The 23,676-nt window shown below is 41.6% G+C and overlaps 2 protein-coding genes across 3 annotated transcripts in view; one reads left to right on the forward strand and one right to left on the reverse strand.

The window, feature by feature from the left end:
* The window catches only part of NBEA (neurobeachin), a 672,481-nt gene that overhangs the window by 453,249 nt on the left and 195,556 nt on the right, over nucleotides 1-23,676 (forward strand). For both annotated transcript variants that reach the window (XM_055317362.1, XM_055317363.1), the window contains exon 40: nucleotides 16,062-16,198. In XM_055317362.1, the coding sequence (XP_055173337.1) occupies nucleotides 16,062-16,198 (137 nt within the window). The remainder of the gene's footprint in view (nucleotides 1-16,061; nucleotides 16,199-23,676) is intronic.
* On the reverse strand, nucleotides 18,780-19,859 carry MAB21L1 (mab-21 like 1). The gene has a single exon (XM_055317364.1). It carries the CDS (start codon nucleotides 19,857-19,859, stop codon nucleotides 18,780-18,782), a length of 1,080 nt encoding a protein of 359 aa, XP_055173339.1.

A 23,676-nucleotide genomic window follows, 5' to 3' on the forward strand; every position in this document is an offset into this window, starting at 1 on the left:
AATTAGTCCATTTATTATGCATTGTAGCAAATGGCTAATATAATATAGAAGAATGTGAATGAATTAGTTATTATATTAATACCACCTAACTTAATTTATTTTAATTGCTTTTTTAGTTTATAGTGATTCACCAAAGTGAATTAGCACCTAAGATCCATCCCATACATAACTAAAAAATTTCAATTTACTAATTATGTTGTTACTTGAAGCATTGAAATTAATTAGTATAATTCAACTGATTTTAATCTAAAATCCCAGTATATATTTTAATTTGAAACTCAGCTTGGCAGATTATTTCGTGAAATAATCATTAACTAAAATTTAAGATTAACTCAAATTTATATGAATTGACAAGTGAATGATTTAATTCAACTGATAGAATTGTGTCCCACTGATAAAATGCGCCTCATTTTTTTTAGAGTGATAGTTCTGTCACATACACCAAGTGACAGTAGAAATATTTTCTGTAATAGGTATAGAATTGTACAGACTTCTATATTGCTATTTCCAAATATTACAAATTTTGTCAACTTAGGGAATTCTGAATTCATCATCATACTTATGGTCCTTTATGGCTTACCGATTCTGAAAATTATTGAAGACAAATTTTTTGTTTATATATGTAAACTGTTATTACCAATAATCCAACCATCCATTTAATATCAAATAACTTTGTAAGATTTTCCACAGGCCTACACCAGTATCCAAACTTCTTTCTTTACCTGAAATATCCTTCGCACACTCTATTCTGCATCTTCCCTTATCACCTGTCAAAATCTCTACCCATTTTTTATAACTATATTAAACACTTTATGAAGTATTCACTAGCCACTTTTGTCACCCCATAACTTTTTTGTGGTAATAATTTTATTGACACATAATTCATATACCATACACCAGACCCATTTAAAGGACACAATTTAATGTTTCTTAGTATATTCACAGTTATGCAACCATCATCACAATCTTAGAACATTTCATCACATCAAAAAAGAAACCTCCATATTCTTTGGCTCTTCCACCGAATTCTCCCATGGCCACTCCACAGCCCTGGTGGGCCACAGATCTCCTTTCTGCCTCTGGAGATTTGACTCTTTGGGACATTTCATATAAGTATAATTGTATAATATGTGGTCTTTTGTGACCAGCTTCTTTTACTTCACATAATGTTTTCAAGTCTCATCCATGTTCTAGCACGCATGTCCTTTTTATTGTGAATAATATTCCATTATATGGATATATCATATTTTGTTTATCCATTAATCGATGGACATTTGGTGTGTTTATACCTTTTGGCTGCTGTAATCTTTTTTTTTTAAGATTTTTTATTTATTCATGAGACACAGAGAGAGAGAGAGGCAGAGACACAGGCAGAGGGAGAAGCAGGCTCCATGCCGGGAGCCTGATGTGGGACCTGATCCTGAGACTCCAGGATCACGCCCTGAGCCGAAGGCAGGTGCCAAACCATTGAGCCACCCAGGGATCCCCGGCTGCTGTGATTAATGCTGCTATGAATAGTCATGTACAACATTTTATGTCAACATTTGTGTTTTTGTTTCTCTTGAGAAACCTAGGCATGAAATTGCTGGGTCAAATAACTATTTTTTGCTTTTTGAGGAGCTGCTAGACTTTTTTTTTTAAGATTTATTTATTTATTTATTTATCATAGACAGGGAGGGAGAGAGAGAGAGAGAGAGAGAGGCAGAGACACAGGAGGAGGGAGAAACAGGCTCCATGCCGGGAGCCCGATGTGGGACTCCATCCCGGGACTCCAGGATTGTGCCCTGGGCCAAAGGCAGGCGCTAAACCGCTGTGCCACCCAGGGATACCCCCTGTTTGTTTGTTTTTTAAGATTTTGTTAATTTACTCATGAGAGACACAGAGATAGAGAAAGAGAGAGGCAGAGACACAGGCAGAGGGAGAAACAGGCTCCATGCAGGGAGCCCGATGTGGGACTCGATCCCAGGTCTCCAGGATCACGCCCTGGACTGGAGGCAGAGCTAAACTGCTGACCCACCTGGGCTGCCTTAGACTGTTTTCCAAAGTGATTGTATCATTTTACATTCCCATCAGCAGTGTGTGAGAATCAGACTTCTCCACATCCTTAATGCTGGTTATTATCTGTCTTTTTTATTATAGCCACACTAAAATTTTGATTATATCATTCTTAAGATGCTTATATAAGATGCCTTTCTGTATGTTTTCTCTTTCCTCTTAGACTCTAAACTCCTTAAGTATAGTGACCATATCCCATGTACCTTTGAACCATGAAGAAATCTTCTAATACAATTACCTGTCCTTAAAAGGTTCCCATTGAAAGAGTTAGTGTAGGATGAAATATAGAAACCTGAGATTATTATCTAGTTCCTTTATACAAAACCAAGAAATAAAAAATTTTAAGCTATTAAAATTAAGTATGTGGGGGCTTGAATATTAAATCATATGCTCATACTAATTGAATTATTCAAATTACTCAACTCATCACTTGACTTTTCAAGGTAAGAACTAATCTTTCTTCTACCCCAGCTGCTACTAATTGTATCATTTTAACTAAATATCTCCTAAGGTTCCCATTTTTAAAGTCAAGATACCACCGTGACTCTTAAACAAAAAATGTTTTCTCTATCACATGAAAGAGATACTGTATAACCAATGGATCATAATATTATTTTGCATATTTAAAAAGAGTAACTAGTATAGAAAACTAGCGACATGGGAAAGAAGTGTTGGAATATGAGTTGGATATTTTTAAGTGGCCTTTTCAAAGTGCTAGATTTGTAATCCTTTACACACACACACACACACACACACACACTATACTACCCACAAAGTCAAAAATCTGCAACTCAGAAAAAATGCATTATGTGAATTTAAGAATGAAAAAATATAGAAATAAGGAGGACATCTAAGAGAAACAGGATGTAATCAGAAGGAAATTCTCCTGTGTGACAGGTTCCCTGCAGGGCACACCTTTAATGCCCTAAGGAGTTCTCAGGTATACTCGCACTGATGTAAGAGGGCTATATCTTTTCAGACTGCTTTTCTTGTTGTTCACTAGTCAAATTTTTTGTCTGTTTTCTGTTATCTTTATTCTACTGATTGAAAGTAAAAGTAGTATCAAATAATTGGGGGCTGGAAACTTGCTTAGCATTTGTTTTAAGGTTAACCATTCCTACCTCCCTAAGTCTCTGTTTTACTGCATTCACACGCTGATTTGCTTACTCACTAACATCTCTTAGGATGCAGAACCCTGGGACTCAGAAACTGACAGAAAAAAAAAATCATCAGGATAATTAGCCCTGCCACCACTATCTCTCAGTAGCTTTGGTAACCAGGAAGTTACAACCTAAAATAGGTCTAGCTTAATAAATGAAAGTTGACAATTAAGATCATCAGATAGATACTGTAGGTCTTCAGATATTCTAACTTGGAATGTCCAGATAACAGAGGCAAAGTTGTTTATATATAAGTTGAATGTTACCTAAAAATTGAGGATAAAGTAAAATATATAAGCATTTAAGAAGGAAGAACTCAAGATTCTAGAAAATTCCAATAAAAATACAGAAACAAAATTCTAAAAGCTGCAAGTTTTTCAGAGAAAAATATTATTTAAAAAAATTCTAAACTAAACAGAAAAATTTTATTATAATTGTTCAATGGAATAAGAGAACAAGTGCTATAGAAGCAACAAGTTCAATGTTGTATAGATACAGATAAACTCATACTCAGATCATATCTGCTGAAGCCTAACTACTCTGTGCAATACAGTTTGCATATGGTTAATGAACAGTCTTTCCCTAATAAAACTAGTAGTTTTTACAAGATTTCTCCATATTTATTTTATGTAGTTTTAGTTACAGAATGTAACTAGGAATTGAATCAATCTGACATTTGTATTTAGGGGGAAAATGTCTTTTAAACATTCTGGATTCTCTAAAATACATTTTGCTCAGTATTTTCCCCTTAATTTTTAAGCCCTTGTGTATTTCAAGGGAAATTTAATCCATATGTCCCTGACTCACTCACACTTAACTCATCAAAATATTGTTTAGTAAAAGCTATTTGATGTTGAAAAAGCCTTATGAGTCTTTATAAGTCTTTTTTCTCTCTCTTTGAATTAGGAAGTTGCTTTGCCAGTCATAAATAGTATACCCAAAGGGTTCACATTCAGCTTCAAACAGAGAATTCACAGAGCTCTTGAAGACAACATTAACAACATGCTCATTGCCTACAAAAGCTAAAATATTTAAATTTCTGACTTAATTTTTTTATTCAGTTAAAGAGCTATACAAATAAAAGCTTTACCTTCACTAGCCTTTTTACTCTGTCCTCATTATTTTTACAATGTGCACAAGACCATTTTAGAGCCTATAACATTTTGCTATAATCCATTATTTCATCAGTTCCAAAAATGTATGTTTCTTTCAACCATGTAGTCTATAGGAACACTTTTAAGGTACTCTTAATCATAACACATTCCTGCTAACCAAACTATGTAAATTTAAAATATAATAAAAAGACAAATGCAACTATTATTTAGTAGACCATCAGCCATGCTTCAGATGATATATAACATTCTTACATCTTTTCTTCAGAAGCCATCCTTTGTTATGCTGCAAGTGTTTCATGAACCACAACAATGTCTATTCTTCCTAATACAGTGTTCTAGCTGAGACTCATTTTTATTTTTTACTTGTTTCTCTGTACAGAGGATTTCCCATAAAATAATTCCTCTAAGACTTATAGTTATACTTATTTCCAACCTGAAAAGCAGGAGAGATCAAGAACAGAGCTAACTTATCAGTACACCAGATCTCTCCTATATGCAGGACTAAACTTTCCTATGCTTTTTTAAAAAAGTATGTGAATGAGCATATTAATCATCTACTGGAAATATATGGGTCATCTTGTTTGTCACACTGGAAGGCAAAGAAATGGATGATAACAAAACTTTTCTTATCGTCAAACTGTGGATGTTGGCAACTTAGAGAAGAGGAAGAGTTGAGTATTCATCATCGCACACTGCCATACCTGTGAGACCTCTGATTCTCTCTCTAGAAGACTTTGGAACTAATTCAAACATTATATATAAACTGATTTTATCACTACATTTAGAGACATACTATACAAAAGGACAAATCTTCTCATAGTGCAAATATTTTATTTATTTGATTATTTTATTTCCGTAGCTTGGTGCTACAGAGTCAGAGTGATAGCCTACAGGTCCTTAAGCAGTCAGCACTAAGAACATGCATTTACATGGCCATCAACCTATAAGTGGTTATCACAGTAGAATCTACTTCATCAGTTCAAATCATCAGCTCAATAAATATAAGAACTTTTTAATCAGCAAAAAAGAAGGGAAAGTAGACGGAGTTGCTCATCTAAATATTGTTAAGTGTCCTTTTCCAGATAGAATGTGTAGGCAGTTTAGTTGATTAGAATATGACCAATTACAGGACACCTGGCTAGTGTAGTCAGTAGAGCATGGGACTCTTGATCTCCGGGGTGAGTTTGAGCCCCACATTGGGCGTAGAGATTACTTAAAAATAAAATCCTTAAAAAAAGGCGGGGGGGGGGATGATGACTGATTGCAGTGTTTCATGCTTTTTTAATCCAAAATTCTGTTGGATTTTTTTTCATTTTAAGTTATTAATGCTAAATATAGTTGTAGTATTATTCCTTCAATTTCTATATAAAATAGGAAAGTTAAGAACCAGATATCACAGAAAAAAATCTTCCATCTAGGATTAATCTAGGAAGAAGAATCTCAATGTACCAACCAGTTTTCAGGGGGAGAGCAAAATGAGTATGATAGGTAGTAAAGAGGTATGTGTGGGTTGGGCAAATGAAGCAGGGAGACATAATTTACATTTTTCGAAAGAAAACAATACTACAGGTGATAATTTTAAAACTGAATTAGATATTGTAGTTCATTTTAAGGTATGGAGATTAGAGTTTAGACATTATGGTATTTACTAATGATCACATCACAAGCAACCACTTTTCTGATTCTGTTAAAGCCCTTGTTCATTCCACCATATCAGTGTTTGCTTGGTTTTTAATTCCAAGTTGCAACCCATTGGTGGGTAAGCAAATCAGCTATGTGTATCATTACCAGCATATCTTTGTTAAGTTAAATAAAAAAGAATAAGTTCAAATACAAAATGTCAAAATTCATTGCACACAGTAAAAATTAAGAGCTGGAAGGACCTGCCAGGTCCTTATTTTCCGATGCCAGATTCCTACTTGGTGGAGGTTGGATGTGGTTATCCAAGCAAAACAAATGTAGATATTGAATATTTACTATATGCATGACATTATGGTGGTGCTTGGAGTAAAAAGACACGTATGATTAAAGTTTCTGCTTCCAAGGAGGTTATAGTCTAGAGGAAAAACAGACAATGAAAAACAACAGCAACCTAGATATACAAAGGAAACCACAATAACACAAAACAGGACCCTTGACCACCATGTTTATTCTGGAAAGCCTTCCTAGGATAGGTGTTTCCTATCTTGAGTCCAGAAACATAAGTAAAGGATTTAGGAAATATAAAGAGTTGTTGCCGACTGTGGAAAACATCATATGCCAAAATATCACCTTCCCTGTGAAACAGTAGTTCTAAGTTATTCAGGTAAAAGTATGAGGCAAGGAGTCTCTGAAGTTGAGCCTAACAAGCTTGCTGGGGGAGCTTTATTTGCCATAAGAAACCTGGATTTTTATCCTAAAGGCCATAATGAGGCAATGAAGGACTTTAAGCATGGCAATGATAAAATCCAATTTATATATTTTTTTCAAAAATCACTCAGGCCACTGTGTAGCTCAATGTTTTAGGATGCCCAAACTTGAGGTAAAAGGCTGTTGTCTGAACTAGAGGTGATGAGAGACTGAACGAAATTTAAATTGGTGGTGGCAACAAAGCAAAGGGGACAGCTTCAAAAAAAAAAAAAACAAAAACAAACAAACCAAAAACACTAATATGTCAGGGACTGTGATAATGGGCTGGTTGTGAGGAGTAAGAATGAGGGAAACCTGTCTTGGGAGTAGAAATGATATAGGAACTATCAAATGTGTTTGAGAATGTGAAGACCGCTGGGTTTCAGGGGAGAGGAGATGATTGGTTCAGCTTGGTCAAATATATAAAGGTTTGGAATTTGAGAGCCAAGTTGGACATGGAGTTTACAATTAAAACCACTGAAATCAGGCAGCGCAGCGGTTTAGTGCTGCCTTCAGCCCAGGGCCTGATCCTGGAGACCCGGGATCGAGTCCCATGTCAGGCTCCGTGCATGGAGCCTGCTTCTCCCTCTGCCTGTGTCTCTGCCTCTCTCTCTCTCTTTCTCCCTCTCTCTCTCTCTGTGTGTGTGTGTGTGTGTCTCTCATGAATAAATAAATAAAATTTTAAGAAAAAAAAGAAACACTGAAATCACCCAAGAAAAGTGAGACTATCTAAGAAGAACAACAGTCCAAAGTCAGAGCCCATCAGGGATACCAAGAAGGAAGTCAAGCAGGAAGAGAACAATAGAGAGTAGTGTGCTCTATAAGTCAAGGAACACTCGTTCAACATTTTTCAAAGTGATATTTCTAGGAACACAGGTGTTTTGAAATATGTTAACAAGGGAGAAAAAGTATAACTAAGTGTGTTTGGAAAATTTGGGGTTTAAATATAAATGTTACACAGGTGTGTTTTTTTTTTAATTGATGGATAGAGTTTTCCAAGCTTTTAACATATTAATTCATATATATTCCCCTACCACTTTGGCCTAAGTAGAGGATGAGAGTGAAGCCAAAAGGAGTGAATAGGAGTGAGGAAGAGGTAGAAACTGATACCTAGAAGCTCAACGAAGGAGGGAAAAGGACAAAGAGAAGACAGTAGCTAAAGGAGGCAGCAAGATGGGTAGGACCAAATCCCAGGTAGAGTGATTAACTGGTTTGAACAGAATGAAAGATGGATTTTCTGAAATTGGAGAAAAAGAGGTAGTGACTAGTGCAGAGATGGAAAGGTCTTTAGGGCACCCCCAGTGGCGCAGCGGTTTAGGGCCGCCTGCAGCCCGGGGTCTGATCCTGGAGACCCAAGATCGAGTCCTGCGTCAGGCTCCCTGCATGGTGCCCGCTTCTCCCTCTGCCTGCGTCTCTGCCTCTCAGTCTCTCTCTCTCTCTGAATAAATAATTTTTTTTTAAAAAAAAGGAAAGGTCTTTAGATAGAGGAGGGCATCAAGATAAATGACAAATTTTCATTTTTCTCCAAAATACGAATCCTTCATTTATTATACAGTACAGATGCACAGATGTTGATATGTGAATTTTCTAGGAAGGAGCTATATATTTAACTATCTTCTCAGCAAGATGTGTGACCACCAGAAGGGATAAACACTGCTGCCCCACACACTGTAATAACTGAGCTTTAATATTTGATTCCTTAAACATTCCTGAAACAGCTCACATTGGCAGCTATGTGGGTGTTTTCAGTTGCATCTCACACAGGCCCCTGCTTTACACATCTTAATCACTGGCCGGTCCTACTTACTCCTGTTCACGTGCTGCATCTGTGTGTTTGTGCATACTCAACTGCCCTGCTCACAGTGCTCTTCCCTTGCATATCCACCTGTATGCATACTACCCATCCACTATGGCTCACTTCAAATGTTGCTGCTGTCATCCTGTCCCAACTACACCTACTCCCAAGAAAGACTGGATGGGAATCATCACAGTTCAGTGAATGTCGATGAATATTTTTCTGCCCCTCTCTTGTTGGGAGGCAGTGTACATAAATTAAATGCCCTGACTTTGAAGTCAGATAATCACATCTGAATCTTGTCTCTACCGTTTACTAGTTGTATGACCTTCCCTAAATTACTTCAGCACTTAGTCGCATTTCCCATCTGTAAAATGGACACAAATAGCAGTACCTCTCTCGTAGGTTTGTTGTTATGAGGAATAAATGAGATCAATTCATATAAAGTGCTTTAATAATCCTTAGCTACCCTTCCTCCCTTATGTCCTCTTCATTCCTATATGTTTCTTATCTTTACTATGTCCTATAAGCTCTTGAGTAAAATTCATGTCTCATACTTTACTATATGCTCTTAGTACCAAACCAAAAACAGTGAATAATTTTTGTTGACTACATGAATGAAGGAATGAATGAATGAATGAATCCTGAGTTAAATATATTGCTCTAAGCATTTAATTTACAAAGAGGGAACGACTTGGTAGGAAAAATATGGCAGTTATAAAATTATGCCATTTAAAAAATAATAGTATGCATGTGACCTAGCTAGAATGACCAATTACATTATAACTCGTGTTGGTTTTCAGCATTTTTATTTATATTTTCTCCAAAATGCACTTTCATGTTTTTAAAGAACAATTTGAAATCAATTCCAGAAAAATGTAAAGGATGTGATCTGTTCATGTAAGTGACCTTTTTACTATGACATGCAAATGGGACAATGGTGTATATCTTTTTCTCTATGCAATCCCATAAAGACAGATTGCAGGGGCTTCCTGTGTGGCTCAGTGGTTTGGCGCCTGCCTTTGGCCCATGGTGTGATCCTGGAGTCCTGGGATCGAATCCCACATCAGGCTCCCTGCATGGAGCCTGCTTCTCCCTCTGGCTGTGTCTCATGAATAAATAAATAAAATCTTAAAAAAAAAAAAAAGACAGATTGCATAGTAGTGACAGATACTGTGTTAGATAAGAAGATAATGCCCTTTTCTGTAAGTACCTATGCCAAATGGTAGAAACAGACTTCTATACACATATATTTAATAAATTATAAGGCTACAGTAAAGATGTACCCAGGAAACTATAGGAATAAGAAAGACAAGGCATTTACTCCAGCCAAGGGATACAAAGACTTGGTTCTCCTAGTCCCATAGATTTAAATCATCTCTTCTGGTTTATTCACTCATCTAGTCTAGTAGGAATTTACTCTTCTCAATCATTAAATGATATCCTAGTGCCATAAAAGAGTCACTACCCTTCCAGAAAGTGAAAAATGCATTCCATATGTTGAACTAAATGTGATATAAGTAGAAACACAAATCTCATCTGGATCACCTATTGAATCAAAAGGCAGAACAAATTATCACAATGGATATTAAAACTATCACTTTTTTAGTATATTTTTGTGCTAAAAAACCTCAGTTTTATTTTACTTAGACCACATATGCTGTTTTTCCTGTGAAATCATTGTCTTCGTGGAAAATGCACTAGTTTTTGTTGATTTATTTTTAACATAGGATTATCTGTTCTATAGTAAATTGGAAAACTCAAGTGGCAGGTTAAAACTAGAGCCTATCAGATTATCTCTTGTACTTTTAAAACTTATTTATTATAAACACATTAAATAAGATGAGATGTTAGATAATAGTAGTGCAAAAATAAGTGTTCTGCCATGATGAACAAATATTTTGTTAAAATTCAGTCTTCATTTGTGCTTGTGTAGAGAAGGCTCTATTCCTTCTGTTTCTGTTTCAGACTCTGTTGAGTTTTACCAGAAGTAGATTTACTCAGCTCTGAAAACATTGATGTGGTTCTTAAACAAATGTCTCATTTTGTACAGTAATAATCTAAGGAAATCAGTGCACTATGGGGATGAGTGGTTATTGTCCATCTCAGTCTAAAGATAGATCATGAGCTTTGAATAAATTTGGGTTTGTAACAGATAGTGTGTGTGTTAGGGAGTGAGGGAATAATGCTGGAAGTTAAATTCATAATTCTTGAGATACGTATTCTGTTAGTGGTTCATGTTGTATTTTTTGACTCAAGCATAAACATCATAAACTCAGGCATAAAGTATTTTCATTCAAGTTTTTGAAAACTTCAAAGGATTATTATTTTGGTGGTATGTTTGGACCACTATCAATATTTTCTGTACATGAAAGAGTCATTGTCTAGAGATTTTGTTACTATACTTTCTTTTTTCTTGGGGCATTTCAAATGCCTGAAACCCAGGGAACTATTCTGGATAATAGAAATCTCAGATCTTCTGCAGCATTTCCACCAATTCCCTCTCCCCCAGGCAAACACACAAACAACTCCATTTTCTTCATGCCTAAAGTTTCCCTAGGATTTCAAAACAAGTTTCAACTTTCTTATACTCTTCATTAGTTTAAGTTGTTTTGAAATTAAAGCATGTTATTCTTTTAATTCTATGGGACAAATGTTTATTTTTTAACTATTTATTTATTTATTTATTTACGAGAGAGCAGGAGCAAGAGCAAGAGCACAGGCAAGGGAAGGATCAGAGGGAGAGGGAGAAGCATGTTCCCTGCTCAGTGGGGCTCCATCCCAGGACCCTGGGATCATGACCTGAGCCAAAGACAGATGCTTAGTGGACTGAGCCACCCAGGCCCCCCAAGAAATGTTTTCTTTAAATTGATATTGCCATACTTAAAAATAATAGACATCCAATGCAGGCAAATATTTTACATATGTTCAGTCACTCGTGCTATGAGTCGTTTTCCTACAAATTGTATCAGAGTATAGAAGTAATTTTAAGAATGATTTCTTTTTTATGTTTTTGTCTAAAAATTTTTTTGGAATGATATCCTTTTGGACTAAATACAAAGAATTTCAGATTAGTTCTATTTCTTTGAAACAATGTCAGGATTTTAAGTTGAATAATTTTATAAAAAGTAATCAGTGTTTCTTATCCCCAAATAATTGTCTTTTATCACATTAAAGTGTTCCTAAAGCAAATTGAACATGTGGTTTCAAAGTAATTGAGGTTGAAGAAAATCTGTATAGTTAATAAAACTTTTATTCCTACTAAACTAAGCTTAGAAAGCATTTAAGTAATTCTATAATACATTGTAACTTCATGTACACCACATACAGGTTTGGCCAACTGAAATTCATCAAATAATTATATGATGCCAATTTTAATTAAACTTCAACTCTTTCTCCATGTATTTACTTTGTTGAACTTCATATTGAAACTCAGAATCTTAGCCTTATTTGAAAATTTAATTGCTATAATCTCCTGTTAATACCTAGAATGCTATTGACACCCCCAAAAAATGACTAATTTCTGTATGTGAGAAAAAGAAAAGCAGTCCTTGACCTCTGGAAACTTGCCTGACCCTTAAAAGGAAGCTCTGTATTGTCAGGAGCTAGCCTGAAGTTCACAGCTAGGCCCTGGTGTCCCCTTGGTCATAAAGAACCTCACAGAATACCAGGATCAAGCAGGGTCTCAGGATGATGTGAGGCAAAAAACAGCTTCATAATTTAGTGGAAGCATAAACAAAAGCAAGGTCGTCCTGCATACCACCTAAATACCAAACATCCCCCTTCCCCCCATATGAGGGACTACTGCTTCTATGCTAATTACAGCTTTAGCCTAGATCTGGTCCTCCTTCCCTCTAAATAAGATTTATTAAGACCCATAATCACAGAATTATCCCTGCTTCCTGACAGAGCCCAATCCAGAGCAAAGTCGTACGCCTTGAACCCTTCCCAGAATCACTTAGCCAAAGCCCAGATCCTACAAAAGTTCTTCTTGACACTCTTACTAGGTTGCTGGTGTCTCTGTCATTGCAATGAGCAGTAAACCCAGCTTCTTCAGCTACAGTTGTGTTTCTGGTGGTCTTTGACAGGAGAGTATCCTTACCCCCCAAAACTGTGAATATTGAACTAGTAGTTAGGTAAAAATGTTGTTAAAGAACCTTGTAAACTGTAAAGCTCTATTAAAAAGTTGATATATTAGTAAGACTTCCAGACTTGGAATTTTGTTTTCAGTAGAATCATCCAAACCCACAAGTATTTTTTAACATTCTACTTTTAAAATATATTTGATGAATAGTTCCCTTTTTCAAATATATAACATATGTGTTTTCGACTCTAGGTTTACCATCTCAACTGATTAAAGATGCTGTTACCCTAAAGAGTTCATTCACTTGAAGATTCTTTCCCTTATGCTTGGGTGATCTTTGTTCTAGTTCAGATTTTAAATTAGCATTTAAATTAATGTCAAGTAATATCCCTGTCCTTTCAAAAATAGTAAGGGATCAATATTTCTGAAACATCATGTTGCCAATTCTAGGAGTAAATAAAGCTTATTGTTCCTTTAATTACCACTTTGCACCGTGGCATGTTAAAGACTATTGTCTGCATCAACACGGGGAAGGAGGTTTTGTCCCATCCATTTATTTAAGTGGCCTTCAGTAGCCATCACTTTGCTTCAGTCTGTGCTGAGAACATTGTCATGATGTATCCTTTTATTGCTCTGGTAGTGACTGAACTAGATATACCTACGTTCAGTCGGGAACTCACTACATCAAGCAGAATTGGGAGGTTAAATCTGTACCCAGTTATCTTCTAGGAGAGAATCTGCTAGATCGCCGTCTGTCTCTCAAGCATCAGAGATGACTCTGCCCTTTTTCAACTATTTTTATTTGGAAAGGGCTCCCAGGCTTTCAATTAACAAGACCTTCCATGGAAGATCTGCTGGTTTGTGATGGTGCCTTATGTAAACATTTTAATATTAGATCCCTAAAATCCAGAGGCTCCCCCAAAGGGGATTAAAACATAATCCCCTCTCTCTATTGCTGTAGTGGATTAACTCTGTATTCTCTCTGCGGCTGGTTTCCTCCCCGAAGGCCACAACAAAAAGACTCAGTGCTCCTTAAACATGCTATGGAATTGGAAGTTGTAATTGGAGATTTCCAAAGGACAGGGGTAAAAATGACACACGATGAAGGCCGGGTATTTCCTGGCCCGTCTTTCTTAAAGGAGGACCAGTTCGAAGCCCTCTTAAAACCCCCAGAAAATCTCAATTCAGTAGACTAAGATTGGAGTACGCGCGGGGGGAAGCGCAGCCTCCTTTCAAAAACGCAGAGAATCAAGCAGAGAGAATGTGTTCCCCGTTAAAAGTTCGCGGGAATGTGTACTGAAAAGTGCGTTAATGTATTTCAGTAAAGCAGCGTGTGTGGTTTTGATCATGTGTTTCGTGTTTTCGTTTTTTTTTTTTTCATTTCACCCCCAATTTAATTGGATGTTAAGTTACTCTTTGAGAGGAGTAGTTCGCCATCTTCAGTGTTTCTGACCCTTCCTCGCCTCCCAGTGCCAGAAGCTTCCATTAAACCAAATCCCCGGCCGCCCGTGTGCGGAATGACGCCTCCTCCGAGGCTTCAGCAAGGCCCAGCGGCGCCGTTCGCGGCGTCAGGCCCAGCACCTTCCTTCTCCCTTGCCCCAGCCGAGAGTAAACCCGGATTCCTGCAGGAGGGAAACAGAAGCGGCGTCCAGAGGAGCGTCCCGGCGGCTGAAGGGTTAAGGGAGCGGCTCGAACCGGCCCAGCGCCGGGGGCCTCGGAGGAGGGCGCGGAGGCCGAGGCCGAGGCCGGAGGCGGGAGGCGGGGGGCGGGAGGCGGGAGGCGCCGCGCCGCGCGCACAGACCCTCCAATAAACACAAAGGAGGGCCTGGGGAATAGAAACCCAAATCCACTTGTAATCGTACAAGAGATGCGGGCATAATTACTCGAGCAACCTAGATTAAGATTGATGAGCCTTTAAAGCGGCGCTTCGGATCGACCGCCTCGCCCTTTGGAAAGAAAACCTCGTGCGGGCGAGACGCACCCGGCCCCGCTCGGCTCCGCGGCGGCGGCGGCGGCGGCGGCGACCCAGGCCCCGAGTCCGCGCGCCCCGCCTCGCCCCCCCCCGCCCTCCCCGCCCGGCCCGTGCGGGCCCCGGGGGGCACGGAGCAGTGACCTCAGTGAGAGAAAGGGCTCGGCGTGGCCCGACCCGGGCGGTCGGCGTCGCGGGGGAGGCCGACGCCGACGCCGTCCGCTCCCCGCCCGCCCCCGTTGAGCGCCGCAGGAGCGGGCCGCGGCTGTGCGTGCCTCCCGCAGCGGGAGCGGCCGGGCCTTGCGCAGGCCCGAGCGGGGGGCGGGGGCGGGGCGGGGCGGGGCTACTCCCCGGAAACCTGAGCTGCTCCGCAGTCCCCGCGCGCCCGGCCGGGCCCGGCCTGCTGGCGGCGGCCTTGGCGGCGGCGGAGGTGCCGGTGCGGGCGGGTGTCGCCGCCAGGAGCCGCGCCGAGGGGCCTGAGCCCGAGCGGCCGCGAGGGACCTGCCTTTTAATTGCCTTTATCCCACCGTTGTTGTGACTCCTGCGACTATATGCATTTCTGGGCGGGGGGGGGGGGCGGAGTTGGAAGGGAACTTAATGCGCCCCTGCTACCAAAAAAAAAAAAAGAGAGAGAGAGAGAGAAGGAAGAAAATTAAGAAAAGAAAGAAAGAGAAAAAATTCCTGATTTCCCTGTCTGTATTTTAAGTACAGAATAGCAAAGAACGCCTCCGCTTTCGGGGAGCCTAAAAGGGGCAGTTGAGCGATCCCCTTTGAGTTTATGTGATTCAATACGGAATTTTCGGCATTGACTCAATCGCGGGAATCGAAGTAAGCACCTCAGGAGGCACACTCCCTGAAAATCTTTACTGAGCATTAGTCCCTCTAGTTTCAGAAGTTGAGAGATGGTACCTCTCGGACGCTTTTCTGAGAATCGCCTTGTTCAAGCGTCTTCCAATTTCGTCACTTTTGACTGATTCGCGGCGGAAAAAAATCCCTGCTACGATTTCCGTTCTTTTCTACACAAGACACGTATTTAATATCCTCGCGCGCGTGGATGCGGCGCGGTATCAGCCCTGCCGCAAACTGCAGCCCGGTCAGTGCAGGGGGACTCATCCACCCCCCGCCCATCCGCGGGGACCGCCGCCGCCCAGAGGGACGGCTCCACCCCGAGCCGGAGCTGCCCTAAGGGAGAACCGGGGCATTTGTAGGATTTGTAGGCGGAGGTTACAGACTGCCTTGCTGAGGGTCACTTACTGGGTATTCTGACCTCTCGGGGTTTTGTAGAATCATCCGCCTTTACTCTCGCTGTAAGATAACGTGCCCGAGCTAAGCAGACCCCATCTCCCGTGAAAGAAGCGGGCCGCGGGACACAGGCTCCACGGTCTCGGTGCATCCTTAAAAATAAGGACCTGCGGCACCTTTTGGGAGGGAGCGGGCGCGGGCGCGGGCGCGGGCCACAGGGACTGAGCCTGACTCCGGTGCCCTTGCCTTTCAGGCCCAGTGGTTCTCAGTACCCCAGCCCAGCTCATCGCTCCTGTGGTGGTGGCCAAGGGGACTCTCTCCATCACCACGACAGAAATCTACTTCGAGGTAGATGAGGATGATCCTGCCTTCAAGAAGATCGACACGAAAGTGAGTTAGAGTAATTCATATACAGTACTAGTGGCTTTTGTGGCAGGAAGTGGTTTTCAATTTTGCCTGGTTTTAAATGACAGCGGGGGAGGGGAGCACATTTCCATTTTTGTCAGAGGAAATAAAATGAATGAAATGACACATGCCCTATCTTACGGGGCTGAGGAGTATATTAATGATTCTAAGTCCTGTGTTACCAGAGCGTGCACATTTTAACAGTCTCTCCATGAGTGCCTCTGTGTGCACTTGAGTAGATTTGGTAGGTAAGCCAACTGTTCCAAAGTCTCTGGAGTGCAGCATCCCAGGCTCCCTGGGAAAGACTGGGAGGGGTCTTCTGAAATATCTTAAGATGACTTTCAGTTTCCAAAAGTCTAAATTGCAGTGTGAATCACCATTCATTGAAAAGTTGTAAGGAAACTGGGGTGGGGGCATTTTAAGTATAAATTCGTCTCCGTTATTACATGCGTTTTCTCATCTCCTGAAGTAAGAATGAGTTTTACATGTGCATTCAAGAGTAAGAGAAACTGATCCTCTGAGAAGCATTGATTTAAAATGTATATAGGTAGTATATACTAGCAATCAGATGTTTTGTGTTCTTCTGTGGGTGTAATGCCAGAAAAATACAAATTGGGACAATTCGAAATACACAGATATTTATTTGTTTATGATATCTTTCCGTGTGGATTTTTAAAACCTGGTATTAGGACAGCGCAACACCTCTGCACTTTCTTTCAAAATCGGTCTGGTTGTTGTCTTAACTTGTATGTCACTGTGCAGTTTGTAAACTTTTTTCCTGAGGTTAAGAATCCAGTGCCATGCTAGACGTTCAAGCATCAGTTTACAAAGATCTTTCTTTGCAGTATTGCTCAGAAGCAATTATTCGAAAATAGTCAAAGACAAATGCGCCCACAGATCCAGAACTTTATTATTTATGTGTAATTTTTATATAAAGTATTGTAAAACACTATTTGTAGAAGAACAACAACTAAAATCTATCCCTGCCTGAATTAACTATCTGCCTTAAGGCCTATAGGTGATTAGCACTTTCAGCACTTGTTGACTATTAAAATACTTGGAAGGACAGTCATAGGACTTCTTGCACTTCTTGCTCCCAAAGGATGCAGTGTTTAAAATGAATCTGAATGTAGTGTATTTGCTTTTTAAGTAATTGAAAGTTTGTCTTGATGCTTTTATCATTAGCTTGCCCTGTGAAGTAAAAAGAAATTTTGGATTTCTGATGAACTTATTCAGCTAAGGGAACACTTACTGCATTAAATAAGATTTGACATAGAATGGTCAGAAATAATCTTTATTTGATTAGCATAGTTACACAAACTTTGAAACTTCCACTGTGACTGTAAGTTCACTTTCTCTCAGTCTTTACCTTCATGACATATTTTTGCCTTATGTTGTCAGAAATGCTACAGAACTACCAATCCAGCAGAGTAAGCTTTCAAGGGTAGATTTAAATGTGTCTGTTGTCGAAAGAAAGAGTCTCATAAGTAGACCATTATCTTCTGTAGCTGTACAAAGAGTTTTCTGCAGTATGGTGGGGTTTTGTTTTTAATAATTTCATTAGCACACTCCTCAAAATGTCTAAAATACTCAAGATGGAGCATTCCATCTTTTGATAGGAAAACAATTTAAAGTGAGACACAACAACTTATATTTTACTTCATTTATTAGCTTCTAATTAAATAAAAACCAGCAACAGAAATTAAAATCTAAATCACAAAAGTAGTTATCCAGTGTATTTCAAGTGCATTTTTCAAATATATAATTCAGGTATTCAAGCGTTATTATATAAGCTGAATTCAGATTTCTTTGAATATATTTAAATAAAATTTCAAGTATATTTATGGAATGTTAGAAATAGAACAAGCATTATATTCGAAACAAAATGTAAACTTTTTAAAGTTCAGACACTTTCAAAGACAGATAAAAGTACCAGGAGGAAAGCTACCTTTCAATGGTATATCTTTGTTAGTGGAAAACGTCTGGAAGTATCCAAGAAACGGCAATTTAACTTCTGTTCACCAAATCACAAAACACCAACATCCACACTTTCAAAGACAATGTGAGATCACAATATTTGTTACAAATCAAAATATACATTACACATTCCTTCAGATGGTATATCCAAATCGTGTTTACTCACAGACAGATGCACCTAAATCACCAGGATTGCTATAATCCATTGATACTCAGGCAGAGTGTTCGCTGTGGTCTTGCAGTACAGCCGGGTTGTTTTCCGGATATTACGGTGTACTTTTCAAGGGAGATATGAAATCCGTCGCAAAGAAGTCTTGTAATACTTGTGGGTTTGGGTTTTTTTTTTGTTTGTTTGTTTTTTGTTTTGTTTTGTTTTGTTTTGTTTTCTCCATCCTCTTTCCCTACTTCTTTCTCTCCCCTTGGAGGGGTGGGTGAGATGATGCCTAAACATTGTATTGTTACTCCTTTTTAAGGAAGACATTGTTTGCACTGACAAGTGGAATAGTAGATAGGAATCCAACAGGAAGTGTACACTGAATTAGGTCTTTGAGAGGAGTGATCACATTTCGGCTTTTGATTAAATCATCCTCTAAAGTTTTTCCAAACTTTTCGGGTTGGTCAGGATCTCTCTTGCCAGTCGCCACGTTTGTTTGGCAGCATTCTCCAGAGCCGAGTGAGGTTTGCCTTGAAACAGATCTAGGTTCGGTAGGAAGTAGTGAGGACACCGCCGGCACTGCAGGCAGGAGATAAGTTGCAGCAAAATCCCGTTAAGCCGATCACCCAGGCAAGACTCGTCCCAGTCCGACTCCCGGGGGTGCTTTTCACACTCGTAGGAAACCAGAGTCTTCATGTGGTAATTGTTCAGGGGCTGGCCTGGCAGTTCTAGGTGGCGATCCCGTAAGGTTTTGAGGATGGAGAGGCATTTCTTCCGGCAGCCCCCCATCTGCAGTCTGTTCTCTGCTTCGGCGAACTGCAGCACCCAGGCGTCGCTCTCGGCCGAGCTCTGTTTGCCGGCCAGGGAGTGGCACTCCTTGGACAAGAGATTGAACCCTTCTGCCTTGACCTCTGCCACCCGGTTGGGTCCCGGCCAGGGGATGTGGGGGAGAGGCCAGTGGGCAGCACTCCTCGGCCAGATCCCCGTACATTTAAAAGCCGGGGTGATCTGCACCACGTACCTATCTCGGATTCGCAGTTTCACTTCGCTGGTGTCCGCCACCATCTTTACCACATCCCTGTAGCTACATTTGTCTACGGCTTGAGCCACCAGCGTCTGAAACCTGGACCGGATTTTGCGCGCCGAGAGGTAGCCGGAGGCGGTAATGAATTCCACCCAGAGGGACATGCTCCTCTTGCGCCCGTCGCTCAGCTTCAGCACGGCACAGCCGGGCAGCGAGCCGTCGTCCACAAAGTTGAACACCCCCATTTGGTTCAGGTAAAGCACCACCTCGAATTCGGTGGGGGAGATGACCTCGAGGCCCTCGTAGCGATTGTCCATCTCGTTGAGGGAGCTGATGAACCGGGGCTCCTGCACTTCCACTTCTTTAAGCACGTCGGAAACTACTTTGCAGACTTCCCGGATAGTTTTCGCAATGGCAGCTTTCCTGGCTTGGCATTTTTCATTGTAGTATTTATTCAGATGGTACACCAGCTTGGCCTGGGCTGCGATCATGTTGGGGCAGAGATCCGGATTGTACACCGGAGTCTCGCAGTAAGCTGTGGGATCCAATGCGGCTGCTAGAGCTGGAGCCAACTTCGGTGGAGAAACGGGCCGCCGCGCTCCGAGATGTAGGGAAAGGCTCTCCGACGTGTGGCAGCGCTGGGCTCCCCGCCGCCGCGCTCCCCTTCCTTGTATCTTTGAGCCCAGACGGTCTTAAAGTGAAAGATGGTCCTCCCCCCTCTCTCGCTCTTTCTTCCTCTTTTAAAGAATCCTTGTGTGAGAGCAACGCTGGGAGAGATCACCTTCTCAGGAACGAAAACAAAAGTTGCGCTGAGACCCAGCAAAGCTCTTCCAGTAGTCAAAATAATCAGCCCTTTCCGTATTTATTTACGCTTTCCCGTAATCATTGTGTGTGCTGGACTGTTAATCAGATGGAGGAAAAGTGTGCTGAGTGTGTCGGGGGTGAGCGTGCGTGTGTATATGTCAGAAGCTGCTGCTGTTGGTTTGTCTAAGAGCCCAGATGCACTCGTGTGGAAATTATAAAGGCAGGGCCAGGCAGGCTGGCGGCCAATCGCCACTGGGCTCGTCACGACAGCCTCCTTCAGCTCCAGCCCGGCTAATTAATCCCCCCTCGTGCATATAGGCACACAAACTAAAGGTAGGAGGCTGCTGCCGGCAGAAAACCACCCAGGCCACCTAGACAGCTTTGGAAATCAAGAGGAATCTCTCAGCTTTGGTATTAATTGAAGCATATTGACGTTTTGAAAAGACTTGGCAAAGCGGTTCTCTTCTGTGTTGAAAACCCTGCTTGTCTTTTGACCGCGGAAATGCAAATACAGGTGTATTAATGGTCATCCATCAATTAGTGAACTAGATGGGGTCTTCTAAGACAAAAGTCAGTAACTTGCGTTTAGAGGAAGATAATTAATGTCTGTTAATCCTTGAGGTCTTTTTAAACGCAGGTTGAAAGTTTGCTCTTTCATGTATCTGCAAGTTGGCCTTAGATGGACCGGTGCCTGTGTAATTTGGGGGATGTTTGTATATGTTAGCATGGGTTTGGATTTTTTTTTTCTTTTTTACATTACGCCGTGTTTTATCTCTTTTTCCTCCCCCTCATTTGCAGTTGTTGAAAGGAATCTGGAAATTATTGCTTTGTTAGATGTTGTCTACTCCAGTTTAAGTTAGGACGTTTAAAAAATGTTTAGTGTTACTCCCCCTCTCCCCAACTGCAGCCCTCTTTGTACTTTGATAGTCTTGCCCAACATAATCAGGACAGTAAGTTTTGTACCCATTGTAGAAATATTTTAAAAATAACTTATCTTTGTGATGGAGAGATCATTACAATATGAGTTCATAGTGAGCTGTATTTTAATATGTGAAATCAAGGCAAGATCCTAGAGATGAGACCTACTGGCAGATAACTGTTCTGAAAATGTTCAGGTTTAGGGTTTCTGGCTTGCTGGTTGATGTATGATTAAGGATATACCTCTTTCTCAAGTATCCTTAGTGGTGACCGGACAGTAGACTTTCAATTGTATATGATTTCGTGTGATTTGGTTGAGGGAAAAAATCAGGTAAGATTTTGAAAGAAAACTAATTTGCAGTCATCCAGGCTTTTTAAATTTAAGTATCATTTTGGAAGACTTTGAAAGAAATCAACATTTCTACATTTTGGAACCTTGAAACGGGGAGGGGGGAATGGATTTCCATAGAACATGTTTTTTGTTTGGGTCCCCCCCCCCCACCCTGGTGATACCAATTGTGTCCTTAATGCACAGGAAAGGAAATAAATACCATTTAGGGATTATGTAGTGGTTTTAAAACCTAGGCAGATTTTTCTTGCCTACCTTAAATTTAGATGCCATGTCTTTAAAATTAAGAGTATTTCCAGCAAAATTTTGTAACTCCGACTAACAGGGTCTGTAGGCATTTTCTTTCGGAGCCACTTTCAACAAGATCTTGTTCAGGGCTCCCACGTTTTTTTCTCCAGCTTTCGATTAATTAATTAATTAATTTTGCACAGGTACGAGCATCCCAGAGCCACATATTATTTACTTTCTCCTTATCCAAGAGTGATAGATTCTGATTTAGCTTAAAATAGTACATTAGATTTGGGGCTCAGGGCATCATCTCCTCTATTCCCCAGGAGCCTTCCATTCCCCTAGGAGCAGGGACTGGGAACACCCGAACAAACCCCTCCCCGTTTTGCAGGCTTTGCGGGTGAACGCACTGCTACCTTTTGGCAGCTGGAAGAGGAAGAAGAGGCAAATCCGAGGCGGAGAGCCCGCGCGGCCCAGAAGGCGAAGACGTGCGGGGTCCCTGGGGAAAAGCCCTCTCGGGCCCGCACCCGGCGCTCGCCCGCTCTCCCTCGCGCCCGCCGCTGCGCGCTCCCGGGCCAGCAGCTTCTTACCCCTCCCCGGCCCCGGGGGGAGGTGCTGGTGGTTGGCTGGTTCCCCCCCCCCCCCCGTTGTGTGCGCGTTACTCCCTACCGCCCTCGGGGTCCTCGGGGTCCCCGGGGTCCCCCCTGTGCTGCAGGCCCCGGCCCCCGCCCGCCGGCTTCCCGCTCCGCGGCCGCCCGCCCTGCGCCCGGCGCGCCCTCCCTCGGCGTCGGAGCAGAGAGGCTCCGCCAGGCCCTCGGCCCTCGGCCCTCGGCCCTCGGCTGCTGGGGCCCCTGCGGGAAGCCCGGGGCGCGGAGGCCGGCGCCGTCGGGGGCCGTGGCGCGGAGGCCGGGACGGGCGCGAGGGGCGCGGGCGGGTCTCGCCGGGGCTGCGCGCAGGTGGCGCGTCGTCGGGGCTCGCTGTGCGGCTTAATTGGGTTAAGGCGAAGCTAAACACCGGAGCACTTGGTGCAAGCTAATTGGTGTAACCAGGGCCTTTTCACCGACGATTTGCACTTTGAAGAAGAAAAATGGATGGTGAGAAAAGGGCCAAGAAACTCGTGCGTCCTAGAACGTTCCAGGGAAGCGAAGTCCTTCTGTTTCACGGACACCGGCCCCGCGCTCTGCGGGCCGCCTCCGCCGGCGCCCTCCGCGCCGGGAGCTGACAGCGATTTACATAACACAGGATTCCCCGCCCGCTGCGCCACGAGGCGCCACGAGGCGCCCCGCGCCCCGGAATAATGCCCAGTGCGAGTACTCCTTGGTGCTGCGACACAGTGTCTGTCTGTCACACTGAACACGTGAAGTGAATTGCCTTCTGTAGCCGAATCCTTTCGGTGATCTTGGACGCCTCTCATTGTGGAACGGAAGGTTGAACTATTTATTGGAGGACTGTGTTTTTCCGGCCCTTAATTTTTTTTTTTTAATTGAAATGACCTATGGAGAGGAATTTAATATATATAGTGTATTTTTATGTAATTCGGCCGTTTTTCATCTGGGCTCCGGAGATAGTTTTGTGATAGATTCAAATTTCCTTTGCAACATCATTTGACCTATTGAACTGGTTATTTCACAGGATGATGCACTACCTGGAGATAGCTTAACATCAATTTATTTACTTAATGTGGGAAGTTATAAAACAACTCCAATGATTCCAGTCTTACTTATATTATTTTCTTGTTATAAATATCATCTTGGTACTTGGATAGAAGCTTGTGTGTGCCCCATGCTTTAGGATATGAATGCTTAATTGTTTTCAGTGGTATGCTGTGCAGGCATCTTTGACATGAGCTAATAATAGAATGATAATTGAAGAAAACTGACCTAATCGAAGAAAAAAGCCAAGAATCTCATGATTTGATGATAGTTTGAGCTGCTTACATTTGAATGATATTTGGGATTTTAAGGTCCAACTAACTTGCCTTTTTCATTTCATTTACTTAGGTTACTAGG

This window comes from Nyctereutes procyonoides, unplaced genomic scaffold (genome assembly GCF_905146905.1).
Source record: "Nyctereutes procyonoides isolate TBG_1078 unplaced genomic scaffold, NYPRO_anot_genome, whole genome shotgun sequence".
In the NCBI taxonomy this organism is placed as follows: domain Eukaryota; kingdom Metazoa; phylum Chordata; class Mammalia; order Carnivora; family Canidae; genus Nyctereutes; species Nyctereutes procyonoides.

Bases quoted from the DNA above. Each gene is read 5' to 3' on its own strand.
- MAB21L1 (XM_055317364.1), bottom strand. From the start codon at position 19,859: ATGATCGCAGCCCAGGCCAAGCTGGTGTACCATCTGAATAAATACTAC.